Below are 20,894 nucleotides of genomic sequence, written 5' to 3' on the forward strand. Positions count from 1 at the left end.
TGATAAATCATACTAAATATTACAAGCAACTCTCAAAACACCAACAAAAACACACAAAAAAAGTGAAAAATATACTGAATAATAACAATAACAGACAAACAAACACAAAACACACAAAATGATGTTAGAAATGATCCTGATAAAAACATGAACTGAAAATACAAAAGTCAATCTTGGTCACATGACAATGAACAATAAAAACTGAAGAAATACATTTATTTATGAGGCACTAAATACTGTTTCTTTCCACTTATTTACGAAATGAGATATTTTAAAATGTGTGTTATCACTGGGGATGTAACGATTAAATGGTAAATGGACTTGATTTATATAGAGCTTTATCACCACTGAAACAGTCTCAAAGCGCTTTACATATCAGCTCATTCACCCATTCACTCTCACATTCACACACCAGTGGGACAGGACTGACATGCAAGGCGCTAGTCGACCACTGGGAGCAACTTAGGGTTCAGTGTCTTGCCCAAGGACACTTCGACACATAGTCAGGTACTGGGATCGAACCCCCAACCTCTCGATCAGAAGACGACCCACTACCACCTGTGCCACGGTCGCGATTAATCGTAAGGCATTTAAAAATCGATTCAGAGGCATCACAGTTAATATTGATACTCTGAAAATTGAATCGCAGTACTTTTTTTAAACAGCATCGTAAATAATTTTTTACCCCTTTAGCGTCGAAAGAATATCTGTAATATTGCGTGAATATCTGTAAAAGTCACTTTTTATATTAGCTCCATCTGCTAGCGCATAGCATCTCTTCTTCACTGCAAGAATATTTGCATGCCAACCGATCACTGAGTAACCAGCGCCCTCTGCTGGTCCAAACAAATATCTGACGTAAATACAGGGCAATGACTGTTTTAGTTTTTTTTAAGTCCAATTGTAAAGGCACAAAATACATTTTCAGTTGCACTTTTAAAAAGAAAAAGAACTATTATGCAGTTTTACATTGTTTACTATAGAACCAGAATTTAAATTAACAGGCTTCTTCTTCATTTGTATTATTCCTTTATTCATTTAATTCAAGATTTATTTTTAGTTAAATTGCATTGTTTTGAATAGTTTATCAAGGGATTCTTTTGACAATGAAAAACAAAAGGAAAATACAGTTTTTTCTAGTTTTTTTCCCCCCCCCCCAAAAAAATCAAGTAATATTTTTCAGTCATCATTTGTCTACAGTCCCATTTTGTAAAATAAATCGTGAGAAAATTGTATCGTGAACCCAGTATCGTGAATCTAATCGTATCGGGAGTTGAGTGAATCGTTACATCTCTAGTTATCACTCATTTATTACATCATTACGATTTATAGTTGTTTATTCACAGAATTCTGAGCAAAATGTTGTAGTCGGACATAAGGGGGGACTTGAGCCAAAACCGTTGGTTTAGTGCATACTTGAAAATACAGTAAAGAGTAAGACAACATGTTGCTATGGTTACATAAAGACTGACTTTAAAGCTTGATTGTCTCTTTGTTCCCACTGAAATTAAAAGGAATGATGGTAAAATAAAGTAATGAGGAAACAGACTGGTTGGTTTAAAATGGAAGAATGAGGAACTTTCAGATTTAAAAGTGAAGGGATCATAAACACTGGATATTAAACTACAGTCAGATTGTGTCTCGACTTGAATAATCTGGTATTTGAATAATGAGGGGAAGGGGTTTTTGGTTTCCTCTAAACGTCTCAGTGCAGTATTCATTAAGCTAAATAAAGTCATAAATCTTACAGGAGCCACATTTAATCTGGTGTTTTACAACCTTTTTGCACCAGTTCTTTTTTTTAAAATTTAATATCAGTCATTAAATTATTTTGAACCACACATTGTTTTTATACTTGGTTGTTAAATCAAGAGAGAAATTCATACTGAGAAAAACAACTAGAACATGACAAAAACTGTAGAGAAACACAATTAGAAATCAAATAAAGCAAGATTTTTTTGAATGGAACAAAATTAAGAAAATGTTTCAAAATATAACTTCATTGTGTCTTGTTTAAAGGTCCAGTATTATGATATTTTTCATCTCCATTTGTTCTAAAAACCCCAACAACATAGTTTTCATGACACATAGAATTAAATACAGGATGTTTTGGGGCCTTCATTCATATGCATGAGTGGGCGTGTCTGTAATACAACATATAACATAAATTTGTGTGAAAACAATTGACATCTTTTGAATTTTAAATCTAATTTACAAACGGTCTTTTATGCAATAAATACCATGGACTCATTACATACTGTAGCTCAATGACTAAGTAACAGAACTTCTATCATTAGGGTATTTTGTATAGTTGTTATTAATCTCCTAATTCCAATTCACATGATATTTGGACATTACACGGGAACATCACACACCACCTTTGGGAATTCTGATGTTTAAGTGTTAAAAAAACCAGCTCATTTCTAAACTCATTTTTAAAAAAAAGTCACCTCCTCCTTTTCCTGACCCACATTTCATCCCCTGAAGGTCCAGGTCAGACTGTGCATCTCAGGTGGTTCCTCCACTAAATTATGTCTATATTCTATAAGCCCAGGGTCATGCAGAGGCAACCTGTCATGGAACCAGCTTTAAGATTTAAGACGGTTTGCAGTTTATCGTCAGCTCGGTTCCTCCCCCACCTCCATGGCTGGACACACACACGCACACACACACGTGTGGGAGGTCCGTTCTTCAGTTTGTTTCTACCCAATCAATATGGCTGCCAGGGACTGTCATTGGAGAGCAAAAGAAACCCAGAACCAGTCGGTCTTAAAGAGATTAGATGACCAGGTTTCAGTTTTTTTTAATGCATCTGAAGTTTCTTATAAAATAGACTCTCACTGACCGTCAGAGACGCATCGTTTAGATAAAGAAACATGTTTCACTGTTCATCTAAGCCTGGGCTGTCAAATACCGACCAGTTTGATCTCAAGTGGGCTGTAGATTTTAGGTGGGGGAAATTCTGCCCTCGTTTTCAATATTAGTTACAATTCAATCCAAAAAATATTGTTTGTTACAATTTTTTGTGTAATTTAGAGGAATTTTGTGGAATTGTCTCTGAGAATTTGTGGAATAATTGAGTTATTTCCACAATTTGCAATAAAATGACTGCACTCATGTCATATAAACAAAGAAAAAATGTCATCCCTATAATGATTGTGAATTTGAGATATCTACAACTGGATTATTTGGTAATTTACAAATTACCAAAGTTACAATTCATGTTTTTACTGTCATTTTTATTTTTTCCTGCGGGCCAAATTGGATGCTCTAAAGGGCTGGATTTGCCTTGAGTTTGACACGTGATCTAAGCTGCGTTATGTGGAATCATGTCAAGAGCAGAAGCTTAGCGATCTTTAAAAAGCAGAGGCCTGTTTTAACTGGTACTTCATGTCTGTAATTTGTGTTGTGACATAACTCTAAAGTCACTCGAGCTATATCCATTTCTCTCTCCCTTTGCTAATCCGCATTTTCACAACCTCAGCCATTAAGGTTCACAGATCAATTTAGAAAAATAGGCAAATACGTATTTAAAAATGGCAAAAATGACAACCCGTATCTGGATTTGTTGACAAGTTTGTTCTTTTTACAAATTAAATTGAAAGTAATAATACAGGAAAAACAGAAGACTGACCTTGACCTTAAATATGACCTTCAGTGAAGGTCAAGGTCACACATTGAAAATAAATGTTGTTCAATGGTACCAGTCTGAACACTGGATCCCAATTTGTGGCCAAGTTATAAGGAAAAAAGTTTTTTTTGTTTTTTTTGTGACTTCATGAACTTTGACCTTTACCAATCTTTTTACCGGTAGGTCGTACAGCTTTGGTCCAATGAAATAAAATACGCCACTTGAGATGAGCTTTTCATAAATGTAAGCATCAAACTTGTACAATAAAAATTCATAGAGATATGGATTTTTTTTTTTTTTTTTTTTACACTTAACACGACCTTGACCTTGACATTTTGGCTCCAAAAAAGGTCAACAGCACATCCTTGACATTGTCCTTATGAGACAACATACATGTCATTAGTGCTGCATTAATAGCCTAGGAGGAGTTCTAGGACAAAGGAGTTGTGGAAGAAAAATAATAAGAACTCCTACAATTACAATTTTCAATCGCTAAATACAATAATTAAAGGGGAAATATTATACCAATTTTTCACCTTTTAAAACAGTTCCCTGTAGTCTAAATGACATATCTGTGCTGGGGTTTGAATCAAGCAACAGGGAAGGTTTTTGACCCTGTATAAAAGCGTTCTTTCTTCCGCAGGATGTGCCGAAACAAGTTATGAGCTTATGGAAACAGTCGGGGGTGAAGTGGTGTGCACACACTAACGAGTACTTCCCAACTACAGAGGGAACATTGCCATTAAAAATGAAATCCAGCCACTTCCTTGTTCTATCTTCAGCAGCTGGAGTTCGAAGCAAAGCCCGATTCAACTTGTGATGTCACAAACTGAGAAAACTTGAAACGGAGCACTTTTCTCTGCATGTTGTAAGATTTACACAGACCACAAACAAAGGACTGAATGGTTTATTTCACATTACACACATCACATAAACTGATCTAGTGTGGAAAATCTACTTCTGTGGTTCCATCAGTTGTCACTTAAAGGAATAATTAGACAGGAAATCAAATATCTAACATCCCTGCATACTGATCACAACCATAACACATCGTTGGTACAAAACTGTTTCTGATAAGTGCCAGTAAAAGGTCTGAGATGCCATTCACCAACTAAACCACCCTTTCTCTGATTTGCTAGACGAAAACCACAAAACTTAAAAACTAAAGAAGACGTAGAAGAAGAAGTCATACAATCAGTCAGTGATAGGATGTCTTACCTCTCATTATGCTCCTGGTAAACTAGGCGTGATTTCTCCAGTAGGTACTTTTCTACATATGCACTGAAAAACAAACACACACTGATGGTTAGAAGGTTCATCACAATGTGTGGGTGGATTTCATCTCATTACTGGATAGAGGAGGAGTCTAACAGCAGCATATTCTTTGTACAGATGTGTCTCTGTTACAGTGTGCAGTGTCTATTAATCTTGGAAATGCACAAAATCTAAATATTCAATAAAAGCTGGTGATGGAAACTCCTGAATTTAAAAAAACAAAAAAAACTCAAATATAGAAGGAATTTCAGACGTTTCCATATTGAAATGTGTCGCAAAAGTGCTATGGAAACACTTTTTCCCACAAATACACGCCACATGACCACATCTCTCCGTGTAAACAGAAGAGGAGACCCAGACATTTCTTAGCATTAGACCTAAAAATCATTACTGCCACATTAGACGTGAAATGACAAATGAAAACAGAGTGTTATAAGGAGGTTCTGAGCATCCATCTTTCTGCAGAGAAGTCTCGAGGGATGAGATTTTACGGGAGTCATGAGGCTCCTCCCCAAAACAACATTCAAAGCACAATTATACTTTGTCCACATTTAGAAATATCGCTTTTATTTTGCAAAGATCTGTAATGGAAACCCAACTAGAATGTAACACGTGCACAGCAGTCTAGGTATACTGTGTAGTATATAAAATGTGTGTGTTTGTGTTTCTCACCCTCTGACGGTGCCACTTTCTTGATAGTTGACCTGGATGAACTTTCCAAAGCGACTGGAGTTGTTGTTGTGAGCTGTTTTAGCGTTGCCAAAAGCCTGGAAACAGAAGAAAAAAAGATGATATTATATTATAACACAATATGAGATGATGAGAAAATAATTTGAAAGCGTGTTGTAGTCATAGACTTGACTGAACCACATGAATATTGAAGCCTTTAGATCATGGATGAGCAACTATCACAGCGTGGGCCACAATAATGTGAGTGTATCTGACCTGAGGGTCACATGATCAACATTTATGTCAGCATTAGAATAATGACTGATCTGAGCATTAATGCAGCGGGGGTTTGTCTTTGTTGTTTAGTCAGTTTGTAGTCTGTTTTTAGAGTCATTTTGTGTATTTATGTTGTCGATTTGTGCGTTTTTTTTTTTTTAGGTCACTTTCTGTATTTTTGTTGTTTTTTGTCAATATGTGTCATTTTGTTGACAGCTTGTGTATTTGGAGCTACTATGTAATGTGTTTTTTTTTTTTTTGCGGTCATTTTGTTTGTTTAAGTAGTTGTTGTGTCTGTTTTTGTTGTCATTTTGTTTATTTTTTTTTTGGCTCTAGTGGCCTTTATATGACAGTTGCTTGACAGGAAAGGGGTCAGAGAGAGCAGGGAATGACACGCAGGAAAGGGTCCCAGGCTGGGAATCGAACCTGGACCCGCTGCGGGTGAGGAACTATAGCCTCTGTACATGGGGCAGGCGCTCTACCCGCCCCGTCATTTTGTTTATTTTTTGTGTACTTTGTGCATTTTGCTTTCATTTTGTATGTTTTGGGAGTTATTTTGTGTATTATGTTAGGTTTTATATTCCTTATAAACTCCTTGAATTATAGCTTTTTGGGATATTTGCATTGGGGGCCGCACAAAATTAGTCCAAGGGCCACAAGTGGCCCCTGGGCCACCAGTTGCCTATGTCTGCTGTAGAACGTGTGGGAAACTTAAATATAACTCCAGCAAGTTAATTTTGTCTTTTTTTTTTTTTTTAAATAATATGTTACGGTTTAATTTATTCACACAACTGTTTTTTCAGGAAATTTGATCTCCTGACATGTTTCCACTGCCAACTGTCAGTCTTCCTCAAAGGTGGTTGCTTTGATATGTCCCTACGAGTTCTTTCATACAGAAAACTTCAAAACATCCACTGATCGCTTTCATGTGTCCTTATGAGTTCTTTCTTTCCAATAACTTAACTTCGTACTTATAGGAAACACCCTCATAAACATAAACATATTTAAAATGCTGTCACAGGAAGGGCTCTGCAAAACATAAATACACACAAAGTGTCCAAAAAACACCCAGAGAGTCACGCCACCACACGCTGTACTGTCAAATTCTTGCAAAGGACGACGACAGATGTCTAAAAACAGACACGAACATGTGATAAGAAAAAAGAGATGAGGTATGCTACGATAAAAGGAAGGAATAGAGGAGAAGAGAGGAATGGATGTCAAATAACTGATTGCGGTTGCTAGGCGAGCACTTTAATGAAGGTATAACACGGTTAATAAAAGAAAAAGGCTGCTTTGAAATCGAGCTTTGATGTCCGCTGTGGTCCATTTAAAAATTCTGTGGACTTAACACACATTCAGCGAGCCAATCAGGACAAACGTGGTGGGGGATGGGGAATCTGGTGGAAATTCTTCTTTCTCCACCAATTTCCTGTTTCTTAATCCATCCCTTGATTCACTACTCTTCCCAGGGCTTTATCAATCTGTCACACAACCTCACTGGGTCCATAGACTGGTAATTGATAATTAATTACAATTATGTTGTGATTATAATTGTAATTGCAATTTTAAAAAACATTTGTTGACATCGTAATCGTAATTAAATTGTAATTGAGTTTAGATAATTAACTTTGTAATTGTCATGAAAATTCTATAAAAATTGTCCATTATCCATGTTACAGTTCTATGTACAGTTCTACAAATATGTAGTTAAAAATTATTAAATTACCACTTTTACTATTTAAAAAAATTTAAATCTAGTGGTGTACATTTTTCATTTTCATTTATTTATTCATTTGAGCAGCATATTACAAACTTATTTTAAATATAACAACAATAATAATAATAAAATATGAATGCTATACAGACACCAAAAATATTAAAACCTATATTTTCATTGATTATGAAGCCTAACAAAGTAACAATAGATTGGAAATAAATTAGATGATAGATATTAGTTTTTAGTGTGTCATAAGGAGGTAAGTTAAGTTTTATTAAGTTATTTAATTTCAGGCTCAGTAATTGTGATTCATTGTAATTGAACTTTAGTAATTGAGAACGTAACTGTAATTGACTTTCTGAGAATAAAATTTAAAATTAATTAATTAATTAAAAATAATTGTAATTTAACTGTTATTGGAAAAAATGCTGGTCACTGTAATCATAATTTAATTGTAATTGAAAACATAATTATAACAATGTATTTGACCCCAACCTTGAATTCAGTCCTGGCATTTTCTATCCAGACCAGCTCACTATATAATCGTTATTAAGTCAGTGATTCTCAACATGTGGCTCTTTATGTTTACATTTATTATTTATTATTCCACCAGAAATCTCAAAAGGGGAAAACTGTTCATCCCCTTTTAACCTATTCTTTATTTACACTTTTTCATACTTTATCTACCTTTTGCCAATAATTAACCCTTTTTTCCTATTTTTTGTCCATTTTTGCAAGTGCTTTTTGACACTTTTATCCAAATTTTTATCCTTTTTTTTAAATTTAATTTAACTTTTTTGGCCACTTTTCATCCAAATAAGCAAACTTTTGCCCAATACCACTTGTTTTTCACTATTGTTTGCCAGATTTTGCCCATTTAGGCTACTTTTTCTATTTCACACCACCTGGTTCTTTATTTGCACATTTTCTGGCCACTCTTTACTGCTTTCGACCTTTTAGAAACTTTACACTCTTTTCGACCATTATTGGCCCCCACGTAGCAGACTGGACCGGCCCATTGGGACGATTCCCAGTGTGCCATATGGCCGGTCCACCCTGGTGGCCATCCTGCCAGGGATTACAACAAACTTTACCTATAATTTTACATGAGCTCTACGTTTCCATTTAGGGAATAGTAATTTAAATTTTGTCAAATTACAGCAACTCTAAATAAAAACACTCAAGAGGCCATTAATCCAGTACTGGAGTTAAGCAGTGGACGTATAGGAAGATGTCTACAGTATCCATATCTATTTACAGACATATACACATGCGTTTGCTGAGTTTTTGAAATAATTTTTATCCTCATTTCAATCACGTTTGGAGTCAGACAATGAAAAGAGAGTTTCCTGCACGTTTCTTCTGTTGAGTGGCCAAAAAGTGAGACTTGGTGTCATGAATAATTTACACTAGTTTACAACAGTTTAAAGTGTTATGCTTCTTTAGAAATATAACAAGAAAAAACCCTTCAACACATGAAAAGTTGTTTTGAAATTTGTTTGAAATTCAAAATGACTGAATACACAATGGAATAACCAGTCAGAACAGCAGACAAGCCAGATAGTCTGTGATAGCCATATTGAGCACATACTGTAAATAAACAACTTGTGTGAGTTAAATATGGCTTCCTACAGTGTAAAATACACACAAATCAAAGACACAGTGCCAAGCTGTCCATTAGTGTATGTGTATGTGTGTGTGTGTGTGTGTGTGTGTGTGTGTGTGTGTCCAAACTGTATGGGTAAATGCTACTGTTTGCTTATACGGTTTCATACTGTCAATGTTAGCTAACTTTATTCTCACCGCTTCATTAAGTGCCCATGCTATGTTTGGACAAAATCAAACTTTTGTGGAACAGGATATTCATGTGTTAGAAGAGGAATATGATAGCAACAATGTTTAATTTCTATGTCAACAACTTCCTCAAAGTGGCTAAGTTTGGCTAAAACATCAAAGCTAACTCCCCTCCCCCCCCCCCCCCCCCCCCCCAAGTACATGAGAGATGTTTTGCACTTTCAAAAATAATCACTCCAACCTTAAATATGAGGTAGAGATGCAGCAAAAACCAAACCTTGACATGCTACACTTAGCTAGTTTAGTTTGGGTAAAGAAGTGCTCAAAATAATTGCAAGGCTCATAATAATAAAAAAAAACATAAAATAATTTGAACAAATCTGTGTAAACTGTGGGTTTTTTTTCTTCTTCCCAAAGCCAATTTCAAAAGTTACAGATGTCGAAGAGGAATTTGTCAGCAAATCATATATTTCCTTGCATTCTAAGAGTTTCTTCATAAATTTGTCATATTATATTACCTATGTTTTTACACCTTTTTTTCTTATAGAGGCTAAAATTAATGTTGCTTACACCAAATAACCTTATTACATAATAATTGTCCAAACCCAAAACTATGGAATTGATCAGTTGGTTACATCAGTGCATAAAGAAACCAACCTAAAGTAGCTCGTGTCAGCTCATTTCTTTGACTCAAAGCGATAAGAAACCATTACATAAACACACTTTAATAGATATGTCGAAAACTGAATAATAAAACTTGGTCAGTAATTTGTGTAAGAAATCTCTTTGGAGTAATTCATACCAACTTTTCACCTTCAAAGACATGTAATAATACTTAATATGTAGGCGTGGTCATTATGGAAATATCAACCAATCAGCGTTTGTACATTATTTTGACATTTTGTCAAGATTTCCCTTTGTATTTCTGAGTAATCACTAAATCACACGTCGAACATGTCGACCTCCACAAGCATTTGTCTAATGTGCCTCTCATTCCTCCTAGTAAAGGTTACATATAAAAGTCTTTTAGTTGATACAAAGCAAATCATAGTGGATATAAATATATATGTTTGTTTTAGTGGTAAACAACAAATTTATTAAACCACTGTTAATGTCAACATCAGATCAGCGCACAGGTAACAAGAGAAAGTGAAACACACCATGTGACCAAACACCACCACCACTTCTAAATATCTGTCTGAACCAGACCCGCCCGGTGCCGTCGGGTCCCGTCAGGGTTGGGTCGGGTACCCATCCTCTATCCACAGTATCAGCTGTGCTCCGGTGATAAACAGTTGATACAGCAGTTTGTCTGATGACTGTAGTTACAGTAACCACCGTGGTGTCACTATGGAGTCTGATTTATACATCCTGCTCTATGCTCCTTTGAGCACAATTGCATCTTTAAACAGTAGCTAAACCACTTTTTTCAGCTGAAAACAAATGTATTTGGGTTTTAAGTGTTGTTGATTGATACTATCGTCCAACTCTTGACAAATTAGTCACAGGTTTAAAATTATGCATATTTTGTTGTCAAATGTAAGAGTAACTGCTCTCTATGGGTTGGAACCCAGCTATTACAATCAAATTTTGCTATTGGCTGAGAATTAGACTGTTTTTTTTTGATGAGCGAGTGGAGGCAGACATGGTAACAAGTGTCCAAAAATGTTCCAAAAGTGGCAAAAAAGTAGCAAGAAAAGAGTGAAAAGTGACTAAAATGGGCCAAAAGCAGTAAAGAAAAGCCAGAAAATGGGCAAATAAAGAGGAACCAGATGGTATTTAATGGCAAAGGCTAAGTTTATGGGCAAATGTGGCAAACAGTAGTGAAAAAGGGCAAAAATGTGGAACAAAAAGAGGCAAAATGTAGGGGAAAAGGAAACCAGTGGTATTTATTGGGCAAAAGTTAGCTTATTTGGATGAAAAGTGGACAAAAAAATTTAACGAAAGGACAAAAATTTTATGAAAGTGTCAAAAAGAACTTGCAAAGATGGGCAAAAAATATGAAAAAGGGATATTTATTGTCTGAAAAAAAAGAGTAAAAAAAAAAGCAAAAATGGAAATAGGTAAAAATGGAAATTTTTTTCCCCCTTTTAAGGTTTTCTGGGCAAATAATATTTAAAATGAAGACATAAAGAGCAACATGTTGAGAATCACTGACTAAATAATAGCTTCTATGGTGTCACTGATAATGTAGTGGGATGTATTTTTGTCCCAGTCCAGCCCTGATCAAAGGAATTGTGAATAGAAAGTTATAGTGAGTATTGAGTAGCGAGATAGCATAGCATAGATTTTAATAGTCTAGACTGCTCCAGGAGCCCCGCCCATAATCAACACATTTCTTTAATTTTCCCCCTAGTACCAGGTCAGCAAAAACCAGACGTTCAGTTACTCTTTAAAGTTTGGGAAATTCTGCTTTTTTCTTTCCAGTGTGCAACTCCAAATTCTGCTTCCTTTATTTCAAACACATGAGATGAGATCTCCTTTCTAGGAAAAGAGGATGGAGGGCAGGGAAAAGGAGGTGATTACGGTTACATAATCCTGACAGGTCACACACAGCAAAGGAGGGGCCACCCGGCATGTGTTGACAGGGTGGGAGCTGGTTTGGGGGCTAGACTGACAAAAACATTCCACTGGGTATTTGGATGTGTGCTGAAAATATGCACCGATTCTAGACAACATTTAGCCACACCAAACACACACACACACACACACACACACACACACACACACACACACACACACACACACACACACACACACACACACACACACACCACACACACACACACACACACACACACACACACACACACACACACACACACACACACACACACACACACACACACACACACACACACACACACACACACACACACACACACACACAATGGTTCCCTTTTCCCTTCAGGCCTCTATATAGGCCATTACCTCATTTCCTGTTTCAGCGTGAACTCGCCACTTAATCTTCTCCAGAGTACTCTGATGATCATACATCACCGCGGAAAAATTTAGGGTTTTTTTTGTTTAGTAGTGGATGAAATGTGTAAGGCAGTAAGTTTGCCTTTAAAGTAATGTGATTGTATGATTTCAACCTTATAAGGTTGGTTTGTACCAACCAGAGTCCACTTTAAGAAGATACAAAAGCTCTAATACTGATATAAAACTCAGCTCTAGCTCATTTTCTATGTAAATACAAATGAATCATCATCATTATAAAGTGATCTACTGACAAATTAAAGACTTTATTTCATTGGTCTACATTTACCTCATATATCGGAGCAACTTTAAACACTATTTATGGAAACTTGTAATTAAAAAAGTCAATCTACTCATTGTTTGGTGAACAGATCTAGATGATGCGATACATTCAACCAGGGGCGGAGCAGCGATTTTAAAAGTGAGGGTGTTCTAAGGGTGGGGCAACCGTCGACTCCCAAATTCATTTATTAAATGAATTTGCTAAAACCATGATAAAGCTGTGATTAAGTCAGTCATACTCAACACGTGGCTCAGAAAACCTTGAAAGAGGAAACTTTTTAACCATTTTCTTTGGCCATTTTACAACTTGCTTTGTCCCATTTTTTCCCCTTTTCCCAAAAAAATGACACTTTTTTGTTTTATCAGACTTTGGTTTCCTTTTGCCAATAAATATCATTTTCTTCTAATTTATGTCTATTTTTGCAAGTTCTTTTTGAGACTTTTTTCTAATTCTGTTCAATTCTTTAACCATTTTTTGCCACTTTTCATTGAAATAACCATTGTTTTCTTTTTTCCCTACATTTTGTGTCTTTTTGTTGCACATTTTTGACCTTTTTCACTATTGTCTTTTCTTGCCATGTTTTTGCCTCTTTTGGACCATTTTTTGCCACTCGTTACTAATTTTTTGTCACTTTACTCATCACTGTTAACTCTTTGTTTACCTTCTCGGAACGGCGGCTTCGTCTGTGATTGGCTTGATCACCATCCAATCAATCCAACTGGACCAATACGCTTTCAACAATGAATCCCTCTGTGAATATTGAGGGGCATTAATGATTGTTTTTATGAAAGTTGGTGTGTCTCATCATCCACGGGTGAGACACACCTGTATTCAAGTATTTCAAAGTGATTGGAAACTTAATAACAATTATTTACTGTATCTTTCCGGTTAACACTAGGTTTATATATTTCTGCTTAAACAAGCTGCTCTTTAAACTATTGTGTTTTTAGCCATTGTTGGTCTGCAATCATAAGTGAGAGCAAATTGAATCATAATCAAGTTTTCATCACTTCCTGCCCTAAAACTTGTAGAACACTGAAAACTCATTCTGGTTTAAAATTGTGGAAGCTACACAACTGGTAATGACATTTGTAAAATGACGAAACGTTGAACACCCACGTGCGTCAGAAGACTACGTCACTGAAACAGACTTTTAAAGACACACCTATGTTTCCTCCTAACGTCTATTTGGAGGGAAAACTCCAATGACGAGGCTTGTTTTCCAACATCTCCCACACTAAACGCCCTCAAAACTCAATTGGAAAAATCAGCTTCATAGTTAGTGAGGTTTTCTCTATGCCGCATGTCATTAATGTCTATGCTCTAAGATCGTCAGTGTCAGTGCAGTAAGCCTGGACTTCTTATTTTTAGACAAAAAAACAGATGCTAGAGGTGAGAGCATAATATCCAATAAGGTTTTACACAATTACTTCAAGATTCTTTTTCCACACTGTATACGCCATATTTGTACATTGTTATCGTAGGAGTTCTTATTATTTGTCTTCCACAACTCATTTGTCCTGGAGCTCCTCCTCAGCTATTAATACAACACTAATGACATGCATGTCATCTCGTAGGGGTCATGTCAACGTCAAGGTCAAGGTCCCATCAAGTGTCAAAAACCAAAGTCTTCCATATCTCTACGAATATTTATCAAACAAGTTTGATGCTTGCATTCATGAAAAGCTCATCTCAGGTGGAGTATTTTATTTCATTGGACCAAAGCCGTACGACCGACCAGTAAAAAGATCATTAGGGTCAAAGTTCATGACATTACTAAAAAAACAAAACAAAAAAATACTTTTTTTTCCTTATAACTTGGCCACAAATTGAGATCCAGTGCTCAGACTGGTACCATTGAACAACATTTGCTGATGTGGCATCTTGTTTCACATCTGGTGTCGTGACCAGACCAAAAAAAAAAGAGGAAACTTGGAGCCAAACAAAAATGAACATGATTTCAGAGGAAAACACACTCACACTCTGTCCATAAAAGGCTGCTGTCACTAGTGTGTCCAATCACATCTGGATCTCATTGGCTGACTATGAAAACCTCCCATCACTGCAGAAGACTGTCAATGGGCCTTACGCCACTGTCAGCGAGAATCAGTGCACAGGGAGAAGAAAGAGAACGGAGGGGAAAGAGGTCTGGAGGAAGAGGAGGAGGAAGAGGAGGAGGAAGAGGAGGAGGAAGAGGAGGAGGAGGAGGAGGAGGAAGGGGAAGAGGAAGAGGAGGAGGAGGAGGAAGAGGAGGAGGAGGAAGAGGAGGAGGAAGAGGAGGAGGAAGAGGAGGAGGAGGAGGAGGAGGAAGAGGGGAGAACGGATGGAAACAACACATTTAGGGAGGTCAGGTGTGCAAGTTTAAAAAATCAGAGCAAGGATGAGAGGGAGAGAAAAAAAACATGTTTATTTCTTTACTATTATTATTTGTTTGTTCATTATTGTCTTCGTATTTGCTTAAAGTTTTTTGCTTATTACTGTGCCAATTTTTTTTTTACTATTCTTTTTTAAAGATATATTTTTTATAATTTTAGTTATTTTTATTTAACTTAATTTCTTATTTTATTTATATTTATATTTATATTTAATTCTAATTTTATTTTATTTTTAAATTATCAGCCAAGTTTAAATTACTGTTGATTTCTTTGCCTAATTTTGATCAATTTTAAAATGTTTACATCCATGTTAGGGTTATAGCTTTTTTTGTTTAACCAGTTTTATGATAAAAAGGTCAAGTTAAATGTTTTCTCAGAATTTTAAAGCATAATGCTCAAAATGTACAAAATGCATTTAGGGAGGCAAGTATCATTTAATATTTACACAAATTTTCTCTTGTTTATTTATTTATTTGGTCATTATTGTGTTAATTTTTACATATAGGATATATATAGGATACCTCTGTCACAATTGTGTATTTAGCCCATTACTCTGCTAATCTCTTTTTTTTTTTTAACTGTTGTTATATATATATATATACATACATATATTGCATTTATGTTATTTTTTAATTTAATTTCTTATTTATTTATATTCTTATGTGTTTTAAATAACTCACAGGATTAAATTAAACATTACCAGCTAAGTTTAAATTACTGATGATTCTGCAATAATTTTTTTCTTAATAACTGGGAAATCTTATCGTATTAATTACAAATTTAACATTTTCACATTTATAAAAATCCTTGTTAGGGCTAAATATTTTTTGTTGAATCAGTTTTATAATAAAAACTGTTGATAATTATTAACTATTGTTGAGTTAAATGGTTTACCAGTATTTTAAAGCTCAATACTCAAAATTGATCAAATTAATTTGGACTTTTCTTCAACGTGAATGAATTGTCCCGACCCAAACCCCCTAAAACAGTTTGAATTAAAGCAAAACTACAAGCCAAGAAAGAGTTAAAATGTGGGCGTGAAAGAACACTCCCCAATACTTTGAGCTTAGTAGTGGATTGTTCACGTTTCACCTCATATGAACTACAGTACAAACATTAATGGGAGTGTAAGGAAACACAAAGACTCAGCTAATCTTCAGTTAACCACAACAGCAAACATTAGACTACCTTAAAGCCCCAAATCATCATCTCTAACTCCCAGTTGCACCAACTCACCAATGGCTCACAGAATCTGTGCACACTACAGTGTGGGCTGAGCCTGAAACACCACACATTGTGACAGATGGAAAAATGGATCGTCGTGTGTGAGGTGGTGTGGGAAAATCCCACATCTGAGTGTGTTGAAGGGTTAATCCCTCGAGAGACAAACTTCTGCATATTACGCCATGTGAGTGAGTGTGCGTGAGCGATGTGTGCACGGCAGTGAAAGATGATCATCATAGGATTAGGTTGAAGCGGGATTGTGTAATGTATATATTTAATGTACGTTGATCGTCACATCACAGTGGAGTTTGTGAATCTATGAGGGAAAACTTTCCACTAAGACTCAACACATGGTTTGAACATGGGCACAGAAAATGCTGACTTTCATTTATACCTTAACAAATCAGGGCAAAGCATATTTTTGAAGCTTTTGTTCATTTTTTTTTTCCCAGGAAATTTTTATCTCCGGACATGTTTCGACTATCAACTGCCAGTCAGACAGTTTCCTGAAAAACCTTGTCTGAATAAACGAAACCTCCACTAAACATAATATTTAAAAAGAAGAATGACTCTAGCTGGAACTTTTACATGGAAGTCAAGTGAAACTTCAAAGGCAATCAGCAGAACTCCTCTGACGAAGACTGGCAGTAGAAAGTCGAAACATGTCAGGAGACAAAAACTTGTCTGAATAAACAAAACTTCAACTTAACATTCAATTCAAAAAGAAAACAATTAATCTCGCTGGAACTATTACATGGAAGTCAAGCAAAACTTCAAAGGAACCATCAAAGGCAATCAGCAGAACTCCTCTGACGAAGACTGGCAGTATAAAGTCGAAACATGTCAAGAGACAAAAACTTGTCTGAATAAACAAAACCTCAACTTAACATACTATTCAAAAAGAAGACCAATCCTTCCTTTGTATAAAAATGTGACGCTTCCTTTGAAGTTTCACTTGACTTCCATGTAATAGTTCCAGCAAGATTCCATATCCATGGTATTTTTTATTTCCATGTCATGACATAAAAAAATCCTGAAAAATCTTGTCTGAATAAACAAAACCTCAACTTAACATTCTATTAAAAAAGAAAACAATTAATCTCGCTGGAACTATTACATGGAAATCAAACGAAACTTCAAAGGAACCATCAAAGGCAATCAGCAGAACTCTTCTGACAAAGACTGATAGTCAAAAGTCAAAACATGTCAGGAGACAAAAATATCCTGAAAAACATTGTCTGAACAAACAAAATCTACTACTGTCACTTCACATGGGGTCTTATACAAAGCACTTCCTGTTGTGATTTCCTCACAGCAATGATGATAAACTCTCGCCCTTTTGAAGTGAAAACAGAAAGAACATTCAGACAACTTTTTGGTATTTATGAAATATAACAACACAAACTAAGTCTGTAAAAAGGTGTCAAAGATAAAGGCTTTACAGGTCAAGTACAGTAGTGTATGTGGATACATGATTACTCTGACCAAAATCCTCTTTAATATTTCCAAATGCCGTTGTACACACTGAAAATCACATATCTCAATTAGGTTAATTGCTTTCAACCAACTACTGCTTTCAATAAATATGGCACATTTTCTATTCACAGTAACTACGACATAGCCCACAGCACTTTGCTTAAAAAGGTGCAACTTTTGCCAAATTTTTCAGTTCATTTCCTTGTTCAGATTGTCCCACATAAACTCACTGATGACATTAATAGACATCAGCAGACAGTGAGCTGAACGGGCTGAAAGTGTGCAATTCCTGTCTGATCCATGAAACCACAGAGCCCAGTACTGTCTAACAAAAACGTAATGGATACACATTGGTAAACCTTTGGTAAAATACATAAATACTGTATCCGTTCCACTTTAACATTGTGGGATGTGTAATCTATAATTTGGTGTAGATATATTGTCCAGTTCTTCAACAATACAATGACTTAGAGTTGCTGTTATCTTTTCCATTTTTCTTTTCTAATTCAAATTCCAATTTGCTGCTCTCCCGATGTCTCGCAGACGTTAGCATGATGCGCCACGAAGCAGCAAAAGCAACAAAGTCTATTTTTAAATCCGGAGGCAGCCGCTGACGCCGCAAAAATGCACATCACTAACGTGAACATTACAGCAGGCTGCAGGAGAACTCACCGCATGTAATCTTAAAAACAACAGACATTTAGTAGAGAGGGACACAAACACATACTGGGTTTAAAAACAAACCAAGATCCACAAAACAAACCAAGACGTGTTTTTGTTCCCTCTCTCTTAAAGTAATAGCATGTAAAATATAAAAATAACATGTCGTGTTTATGATCCCAGACATCTGTGCACACGTGTAACAGTGATGAGAGGAGATGCTCGCTACATTATATCCTAATAAGATTCAGGGCAAATTTGAATTAAATATATAAACAATCATGATCAATGATGTCATATAGCAGCGATTCCCAATCCTTTTTTTTCCCCTTTTCTATTTTTGTCAAATCATGTTCATATTATAAGTACCTTCTCCATAATTTCATATCATTTTTAATATGTAGAACAGCGGACTCTCCTAAAATCACTAACTGTGTCTCCAACATTGGTTCCCTAAATTCAAAACAATGAGTAAAATTTAAAGTGGAATTTATTTTAAAAAAAATATCATGCAACTTTTATGTGATTATTTCAATAACAAGTAAATACGGTCTGCTTTGTAAAATGTAGCTAATTATTGTCTCCTATTGACTAATGTGTGATAAAATGGCCTCTACAGCATAAAATAATCCTGTTTCAATAAATTACCAGAAAATATAGTATTTTATTGAGAATTGTTACAGTTAGTTTATGGTGATTGTACACTAAAAATATCTAAAAAGGAACTAAGAACATTTCCCAAATACCCCCTGGAATGTGCTGTTGTGCCCCTAGCAGAACACGTACCCATGTTTGGGAACCACCCTATATTGTCTAATTGCTAAGAAGAAGTATGTAAATTAGTGGTGATATAATTAAAGGATCTATACATTGCTATCTTAAACCTTCCAAAGTCAACTACAGCCACATACGGTTAATATTTAACATTTTGCCAAATAAAATACTAATTTATTAAGAAATATTACTTATTATCTTATAACCCAGTACTTTGGCAAATCGGTGATGGAGAAAACGAATAAAGGTGTTTGTTTTCCGTTTTTCGTTTCTGTACCGAAGCAAAAGAGCTGGAATTTGAAAAACAAGGCATTTTTGGTTTTGGAAACAAATACCAAATAATGAGTGTTTTTGTTACATAATGAAAAACAAATGAACGAATGATACATGTATTCAGGCACACAGTGTTCACCGTGGACGGAGAAGGGTCGCAGCTACAGCTGCAGCCGCTACAAACCACGCTCCATTTTAACGACTCATTGAAAAAGTGTTTGCGTGGGCGTGGTTTGTAGGGGGCGTTGCTTGTACTGTACACGGGGCTGCAGTTGGATATACTTGCATTTGGTACTTACACCGGCAGCAGGAAGTTCCTGGAGGGGGCGGTTTAGATTTTAGTGATGTCACTGGGGTCTGACCACTCATTTTTTTTTAGAAGAGGGCAGAGCAGCAGCTCTGAGAGCAGGAAACAAGCCCAATAACACTTTGGGGAAGTTTTTGACGAGTATTTAACATTGTAACAAGGTTAAAAGCTAAAAACAGTTCATTTAACATAATTTAGGCCCTTTATTAACATTTTTCATTGCAGGCTTTATCTGCAACATATTTTCACCAGACAGATACAAGGACATTCCTAAATCTATAACAAAATTAGCTCACAATTTGTTAAACTAATCAAAATAAGAAAAAATGCATATTTGCTTTTAGAAACTGATTTTTTTTTTTTGAGATGATAAATATCTACAGAGATACAGTAAATTAAAGTTTGGTGGAGGTTTGGTCAGCCTAGTTAATCTGTCAACATTGTTACACACTGTGTCCCATTGGTACCATCAGTTTTAAGTCTTTGGTTGTAGTGTTTGCATTAAGAAGTTGTCAGTGAACACACTCTCACTCTAAAGGTCAACACTTTGACCTGACCCATGTCTTTAAATGGTCGTTTTCCAATTGTTGTATGCATTTCTCAGCTTCTTTTTGCGATATTTAGTTCTCTGTGGATAGTTTGATTCCGTCTTCTTTTTTAACCTCAACAATGTATGTGCATGTCCTAACAGTTACATGGAAGTAGGATTTGTGTAGTAATCACCTTTAGGAAGCAATGAATGTCACAAACAGCAGCAGAAACACAGCCTGGTCCCAATAAACAACTTTAAAGAGTCTTTACGGAAGTCCGAGCTGCAAGGGCACGTCGTTTTCTTCATGCTGATTGTTTACAAGACCAACGAGCCGCTGGGGGGTTAAAGAGTGATTGGGTCAAGCAGGGAAATAGCTTTACTTCCTCCCTGGAGGAAGTGCGGCTGCAGCGTGGCGTTCCTACTGCGGAACCTTCAGGAAAAGTAAAATCTCTCCAGCACCACCTCGTTTTCACCAAAGCTTAAAAAACTGGGTCACTGGGGAGCCCACTCGCTACAAAATGATTCACTCTCACTCTCATTATTATGCCAGGATTTCTCTCATCTCCTCCTTCTTTCTGTTTAATCTCCTTCCTCACCCAAAGGCTTGTGTTGCCTTGTAGGCCAGAAACAATGGAGAAGAAGTAGA

General features: G+C 35.9%; 1 protein-coding gene across 8 annotated transcripts in view; it reads right to left on the minus strand.

The window, feature by feature from the left end:
- LOC114464702 (unconventional myosin-IXa-like) overlaps nt 1–20,894 on the minus strand; it is a 175,644-nt gene that overhangs the window by 89,010 nt on the left and 65,740 nt on the right. For all 8 annotated transcript variants that reach the window (XM_028449176.1, XM_028449175.1, XM_028449179.1 and 5 more), the window contains exons 3-4: nt 5,579–5,673; nt 4,850–4,912 (exon numbers count right to left, since the gene is read on the minus strand). In XM_028449176.1, coding sequence (XP_028304977.1) covers nt 4,850–4,912; nt 5,579–5,673 — 158 coding nt within the window. The remainder of the gene's footprint in view (nt 1–4,849; nt 4,913–5,578; nt 5,674–20,894) is intronic.

This window comes from Gouania willdenowi, chromosome 6, assembly GCF_900634775.1.
Source record: "Gouania willdenowi chromosome 6, fGouWil2.1, whole genome shotgun sequence".
Lineage (NCBI taxonomy): Eukaryota > Metazoa > Chordata > Actinopteri > Blenniiformes > Gobiesocidae > Gouania > Gouania willdenowi.